At 40.7% G+C, this 7,515-nt stretch overlaps 1 protein-coding gene across 1 annotated transcript; it reads right to left on the minus strand.

Annotated features, from left to right (window-relative positions):
• Window positions 1-1,069: 1,069 nt before the first annotated feature.
• On the minus strand, window positions 1,070-6,615 carry APOBEC1 (apolipoprotein B mRNA editing enzyme catalytic subunit 1). The gene is made up of 5 exons (XM_052640627.1): window positions 6,570-6,615; window positions 4,979-5,006; window positions 2,740-3,137; window positions 1,869-1,987; window positions 1,070-1,228 (listed from the first exon to the last, which is right to left on the minus strand). The coding sequence occupies exons 1-5, from the start codon at window positions 6,583-6,585 to the stop codon at window positions 1,070-1,072; spliced, it is 720 nt and encodes a 239-aa protein (XP_052496587.1). The 5' UTR covers window positions 6,586-6,615.
• Between the last annotated feature and the right edge of the window lie 900 nt (window positions 6,616-7,515).

Below are 7,515 nucleotides of genomic sequence, written 5' to 3' on the forward strand. Positions count from 1 at the left end.
ACTTTTAAGATCTACTATTAGAAAATCTCAGGTACACAATATAGTACAAACTATAACCATCATGCTATACTTAACCTTCTCAGAATTTATTAGTCTCAGAATTGCAGGTTTGCCCAGGAATTCCCTGATGGTTAGAACTCTGCTTTTACTGTCAAAGGCCTGGATTCCATCCCATGTCAGGGAACTTAGATCCAACAAGCCACTAGGCTCAGCAAAAAAAAAAAACACTGTGAAAATTTGTACTCTCTGACAACTTTCACTTCTGCCCCTGGTAACCACTAACCTGCTCTCTTTCTATGAGTTCAGTTTTTCTAGAGTCCACATGTTAGTGAGATCATATAGTAGCTGTCTTTGTCTGACTTATTGTAAATAGCAAAATGCCTTCAAGTTTCATCTATGTTGTTGCAAAGGGCAGGATTTCTTCTTTTTCGTGGCCATGTAACATTCTATTGTGTATATAGATACCACAGTATACCACATCTTCTTTATCCACTCATCTGCTGGCATATACTTAGACTATTTTTGTGTCTTGGCTATTGTAAACAATACCACAAGGAACATGGAAGTGATTTCATTTCCTTCAGGTGTATAAGGATTGCTTTGGCCCTTAGGATCTTTTGTTGTTCCATACAAAATTTAGGATTTTTAAAAAATTTCTGTAAAAATGCCTTTGGAATCTTGATAGGGATTGCATTGAATTTATAGATGGCTTTGTGTAGTAGGGATGTTTTTTAACAATATTAACTCTTCCAATCCATGACCATGGAATATCTTTCCATTTATTTGTGTCTTCTTCAATCTGTTTCATCAATGCCTTATAGATTTCCGTGTACAGATCTTTCACATCCTTGGTTAAATTATTTCATATCCTTGGTTAAATTAATTCCTAAGTATTTTATTGTTTTTGATGTTATTGTAAATGGAATTGTTTCCTTTAATTCCTTTCCAGGTGATTTGCTGTTAGTGTATAGAAATATACAAAAATATCTAAATATATCTCAATTCTAATGGTGCTTACTCTTTAGTGGGTCATCAGTGCCTATTCATGAAACAGTATGTACACAAGAATTCATCCTATCCATCTCCAAGTCACAGGAAGTTGTATCATCCCCGTCGCTAAAAGGATATAGGGTGGAATCATTTGGTAATGACAATTTTGAGGAATAAGTCTAAACACTCTGAGCTGATTCTGATATCTTCTTGAAATCTGTAAGCAGGGAGGGAGACCCTGAAATTAAAAAATAGGTTAGAATAATAGTTTTCTTAATGCCAGGAACATTTTAAAACATCATTTGGGAGACCACTGAACTACTTGCAAGAGACTACAACTCGGTCACGTACATTCCTTCAGTAAGGTGACATGCATCAAAAAGGAAAAGAAGGATATCTGCAATTCAGTGTAACCAATATGCATTGTAACAACGGTGATGATGATAATTAATTATGAAGCCCACCTCTATCTTGAGCTTTCCTGGTGGCTCAGTGGTAAAAAATCTGCTGGCCAAGCAGGGAATGCAGGTTTGATCCCTGGGTTGGGAAGATCCCCTGGAGATGGATATGGCAACCCACTCCAGTATTCTTGTCTGGAAAAGCCCATGGACAGAGGAGCATGGCGGGCTACAGTACATGGGATCACAAAAGAGTTGACCATCACCTATATCTTAGATCAGTTTATCCATTCCCTTCCCCTCTTATTTGCCACAAAGACATTGTCTTGCTCTCACATTTTAAAAAGATAAGTCAATGACTAAATCTCAATATAAATGGCAAAGTGATGGTGAGAAGAGCACATATTAAAATAATCAGGAGAGAACTTTGAAGAAAGATGCTTCTTTTTGCATCAGAATCTGTCCATTGCAGTAACTTACTGAAATGATACAGTAGAGTTCCAGTGCATACAAGTTCATCCACAGAGGGGGATATCTTGGCCAGTGAGCTTCTTTCCCCTGGGGGTAGTTGACAAAATTCCTCCAGCAGTAATCATAGTCTAAGGAAACACAAATCTTGGTTCATTTAACACATAGAACAGAAAGTTGAATCCAACTTAAAAATATACCATATAGAAATCCCTCTGGCCTATTTCCTGCTGGGGAAGGGCTAGATTCTTCCAGCATCCCTAAAAAGAAGTGGAGTGGGTGGCCATTCCCTTCTCCAGGGGATCTTCCTGACTCAGGGGTAGAAGCTGGGTCTCCTGCTTTGCAGACAGATTCTTTACCTTTTGAGCCACCAGGGAAGTTTCCCAAAAGGAACTCAGCAATTATTGTAAGATGGTACAGAGGGGGCTTTGCTCGTGGCTCAGTGGTAAAGAATCCACTTGCCAATGCAGCAGATATGGTTCAGTCCCTGATCCGAAAGCCACAACTGTTGAGCCTGCGCTCTAGAGCCCAGGAGGCATGACTACTGAAGGCTGAGCACCCTAGAGACCTAGCCCAGCAACAAGAGAAGCCACCACAGTGAGAAGCCAGAGCACCGCCAGTGGAGAAGAGCTCACGCAGTGACGAAGACCCAGCACAGCCAAAAATAAATAAATTAATTAACAAAATAAATAAGGAGTGAGGAAAAGAGCCATCTCTTTGATGCTTTCTTTGCTATGAATTTCAGAAGTGGGCTTTTATTCTACTGTGGGCTTTCACTTCTGAGACTTCCAGTCTGGGATAATTCAGTCTCCTGGCCTAGAAACATACCACCACCACCACAGCCTCTTATAAACACCTAAGATTCTAGGTTTGTTGTTTTCACCTGGGTCTCTCATGACCTGGATAGTCACACCGCTGTGAAACAGGTCTTTGAGTCCTTGCCGGTTTTGTGGATCCGTGTGCTGGAAAAGCCGTGCTATGTAAATAACTAGGGTCACATTAGGATGCTGATTCAAAAATTCTCTAATGGCCTTGGAGCATTCCCAGCAGGGACTCCAAGACAAGTACCAGAAGATGGAGCAGCTGATGGATGGGCGAAAATGTCTTTCTGAAGCAATTTTTTCTATAAAATTGCGTTCAACATGCTTGGTGGTGTTTTTGCCCGAGTGTCGCCAGACGTCCCGGCTGTTGCCCCACCGGATTTCATAGAGCAGACAGGCCTCTTTACAGAAGTTTCTGGGGTCAAAGGAGAATTCAAATTCCAAGGGTTCAATTCTTCTCCTGAAATATAAAAAGCACCCCCCCCCCCATGTCATCATGTCATCATTTGACAGAAGGCAAAAGGAGAAGAGGGTGGCAGAGGATGAGATGGTTAGATAGCATCACCGACTCAATGGGCACTAATTTGAGCAAACTCTGGGAGAGAATGAAGGACAGGGAAGCCTGGCATGCTGTCATCCGTGGGGCTGCAAAGAGTCCGACACGACTTAGTGACTGAACAACAATAACTTCTTCTGCAGAAATAATTTCTCCTTTTCTATCAGGCAAACCTAAAGCATGACATCTCAGGAATTTTTTTTCTATTCTATATCTGAAACTTATCTGGGGAGGTCTGTTTGGATTATCAGAGTTTCTCTCACAAACAGGGAAGAGGTTTTTCCCAGCTCATGTTCTTGGGTTACCACTCTCTATACCGCTGTTTGGTAGTCTTGAATCCAGGTGTAAATATGTCTCTGTGTCTCTTTTAAAGTCTTCTTATTATATTCTAATCTTATTTATTTTGGCCTCACAGCTTGCAGAATCTTAGTTCCCCCCGCTAGGGACTGAACCTGGGCCCTTGGCAGTGAAAGCACTGAGTCCTAGCCACTGGACTGCCGGGGAAGTCCCTCTTAACTTTCCGTCTCACACTTAGAGGTGACCTGTCCCATTCAATCTTCATTATTCCTCAATGGAATAGTTTTTTCTTGTTTTTTTCAGGTGTGGGATCCTCAAATTGCCAACAGGAGTCAATTACCAACTCTGAGAAGAAAGTAATTTAGCCTCGGGATTCTTCCACATTCAATTCTGTGTTTACTAATTCCTCATAAGAAAGAAATTAAAATTTCTCTCGAGGACGTCTTTAGACATAACATTCTCTGTGGGTCAAAGTTATGACTCAGGGAAAATTCAGAATTATGCCAAGGACTCTGCAATATGGTTGAGTCATAAGTTTATTACATTCTCACATTCTCCACTCATTCCTAAAGGATCACTTAATTTATTTTATAGAGTAATCCTTCCACCCGTCAGGAGATAATATGTTCCCTGACAAATCTCTCTGTTCCAGATTTAGGGATGAGGGCAGCGGGGAGGAAGCTTCGAGAGGGTGAGATGAACGGTGGGAGTAACATGGAAGTGTATATACTACCATAAGTAAAATAGATAGCCAATGGGAATTTGCTGTATGACTCAGGGAACGCAAACCAGGGCACTTTAACAACCTAGAGGAGTGGGATGGGGTGGGAGGCGGGAGGGAAGTTCAAGAGGGAAAGGACACATGTACATCTATGGCTAATTCATGTTGATGTGTGGCAGAAATGAAACCAATATTGTAAAGCAATCATCAATCAATTAAAGATAAATGCAATTTTTAAACAGGTCTAGGGAATTGCCTGGCAGTCCAGTGGTTAGGACTTTGCTCTTTCATTGCTGGGGGACCTGGGTTCAATCCTTGATTGGGAAACTAAGATCTCCCAAACTATGTGGCATGGTAACATTAAAAAAAATTTTTTTTAAGGTCTAGAAAATGGGCATAGAGTTTAAAATAGGAAAATCAAAGTGACAAACCAGTTTGCTGAAGTTTTCACTAATTTCTATGAAAACTTGTGATTTAAAGGGAGAAAAACAATAGTAAGAGAATAACAGAGGAGAGCTGGAAGATAGTTTTTTTCAACTGAAACCAAAAGGCACAGGAGGGAAGACACAAGAAGAAATAGTAAGCATGAGAATGGAGTTGCAAAAACAAAGAATGGGAGCATCAGAAAAGAGGAAAGGAGCAATAATGAAATTGTAGTCCTCCCCCTCCTACATGCTCATCTATTCTGGGTTGAATTAAATGTGCACTATGATAGTAGAATTCTTACCTCAATGTGGGATCTCCCGCTGGAGGACCTGTTGACCAAGAGATGATCATGTCAAGTGACACCCATGTACAAATCGAACCACTAAGAAAAAAGGCTCTATTCTTCTAAATCCACAAATCATATCAGAAAATGCACTTGGAAGAGTCTCTCTTGAGATTTCCCTGGTGGACCAGTGGTTAAAACTCCCTGCTTGCACTGCAGGGGCAGGGGTGTAATCTCTGCTTTCGAACCTAAGATCCAGCATACTGCACGGTGTGGCCAAAATCAAAAGCCAACACACACAAAAAGGCATCAAGTGCCAAGTAATGTGTCTAAAGCACTGTTTTAGTCATCTCCGTGTTATTCACAGGGCTTCCCAGGTGGCTCAGTGGTAAAGAATCCGCCTGCTGTTGTGGGAATCACAGGAGACTCAAGTTTGATCCCTGGGTCTGGAAGATCCCCTGGAGGAGGAAATGGCAACCCACTCCAGTATTCTTGCCTGAGAAATCCCATGGAAAGAAGAGCCTGGTGGGCTACAGTCCACGGGGCTGCAAAAAGTCAGACACAACTGAACATGCATGCATACTATTCACAAATTCTCCAAATATTTTGTCTTATTAAAAAAAATACACAGTAAACTATTAAAAACCATAATGGAAAAGAAAAAAAGTCTAAAATAAAAAAAATCAACCTCAATTTCCTTAGCTGGGCATTCAAGGCTCTCAACAATATGTCTTCAAATTTGTTTTTGAGGGTGGGGAGAAGGATAAATTTGGGAGATTGGAATTGACATATACACATTACTATATATAAAATAGACAATAAGGATCTACACTGTAGAGCACAGGGAGCTCTACTCAATACTCTGTAATGACCTATGTGGGAAAAAAATCTAAAAGGAGTGCATACATGTGTACATATAACTTTCACTTTGCTGTACACTTGAAACTAATACAACATTGTAAAGCAACTATAGTCCAATTTAAAAAAAAGCAAATTTGCTTTCTAATCACATTGCTGATTGCTTCCAAAAACTCTTCTGTAGCCTAATCAATTCATTCATTATATTCCACATACAGTCTTCGGAAAATTCTCTTAAACTCCTGGTGTCAGTCAAACAGGAATCTCCTTCTCTTTGCCAACCAAAATTCTGCCCTTTCAAGACCAAGTTCAAAACCCACCTCATCTGAAAATCATTTCCTTCTACCACCTGGTGTTCCTCCTTCCCCATGAATTTTTCTAACAGTAATGGAACCTTAAATAATCCATTAACATGCCCTGGTGCTAGAACTTCAGCTGCTATCTTAAATTTTCATCTAGGAGTTATATTTTTTTAACTTAAGTTTTTTATTATGGTGAAACAAGCATTGCTTCAGTGTCATCTGATCAAAGTCATTTACAGTATGAACAGGTGGTATTAATAATCACAACACCACCAATAAGAAGAACTGCTGTTTAACAATAATATGAAGATATTAATAAATAGGAAAGTTGGAAAATGTTCATGAATACAAGCATGAACCAGACACATACGCACACACGTAAAGGCAAGCACACACAGAGTTTTGGAGTTTTTCAAGAATATGGAGATTTCAGGCCCCCGACCATTTACCTCTGTCAGAAGCCATGGTGCTCTGTCTCTGGACTTTTTCCTCTGGACTTATATTGTGCTAATTGCTGCTGCCAGCAACCTGCCCAAACATAGTTTCTGCAGGTGTGACCACTGCCACCTGTTTGATCAGAGGATGACTCATTCCTGAGTCTCAGGCAGATACTAGGTATCTAGACCGTACAGAGATCAAACTGCTGCTGCTGCTAAGTCACTTCCCAGAGATCAAACTAGTTAATCCCAAAAGAAACCAACTCTGACTTTTGCTGGAACTCCAATACTTTGGGCACCTGATGTGAAGAGCCAACTCAATGGAAAAGACTTTGTTGCTGGGAAAGGTTGAAGGCAAACGGAAAAGGGGGTGGCAGAGGATGAGATGGTTAGATAGCATCACCACTCAATGGAGAAACTCTGGGAGATGGTGAAGGACAGGAAAGTCTGGCATGCTGCAGTCCATGGGGTCACAAAGAGTCGGACACAGCTTAGTGACTGAACAACAACCACAACAGATTGTACAGACAGGTAGCAGATGAAGAGTGCAGTTGGTGGGGTTGATAAGAAAGCTTATGGTGCAGATAATTAATCTTGTAGCCTAATTCACTGAGAATGAATGTAGGAATATCTCCCTTTAAAGTTAAAACAAGACTGACACATTGCTGTTTACTGGAGAGAAGAGAGGAAGAAGAAAGGGAAGAGCGAATTGGCCTGGTTCTGTGACCTGAAGGTTTTCATTGGTATGTGGTGAAACAGTGAGGCCTTGCCCTTCTGCCATTATTCATTAATTTCTAACTTCCTCTTATTTTGCTCTTCACCCCAGATTCTCTTGGAAAGGGGAGGGGCATTATACACACAAAATCAAAAGAACTTTGGTCTCTGAGTCAGGGAATTATAACTGAACAAGTTTCAGGTGATTTCTCTTGCTTCATGAAGCAAAGATTAAGTGTAGGGC

The sequence above is a fragment of the Budorcas taxicolor genome, chromosome 5 (assembly GCF_023091745.1).
Source record: "Budorcas taxicolor isolate Tak-1 chromosome 5, Takin1.1, whole genome shotgun sequence".
Classification (NCBI taxonomy): Eukaryota; Metazoa; Chordata; class Mammalia; order Artiodactyla; family Bovidae; genus Budorcas; species Budorcas taxicolor.

Bases quoted from the DNA above. Each gene is read 5' to 3' on its own strand.
- APOBEC1 (XM_052640627.1), bottom strand. The intron at 3,138-4,978 runs GTAAGAATTCTA...TTTATATTTCAG, and splicing joins GCGGGAGATCCCACATTGAG to GAGAAGAATTGAACCCTTGG. The intron at 1,988-2,739 runs GTGAAAACAACA...GTGTTTCCTTAG, and splicing joins CCAGGTCATGAGAGACCCAG to ACTATGATTACTGCTGGAGG.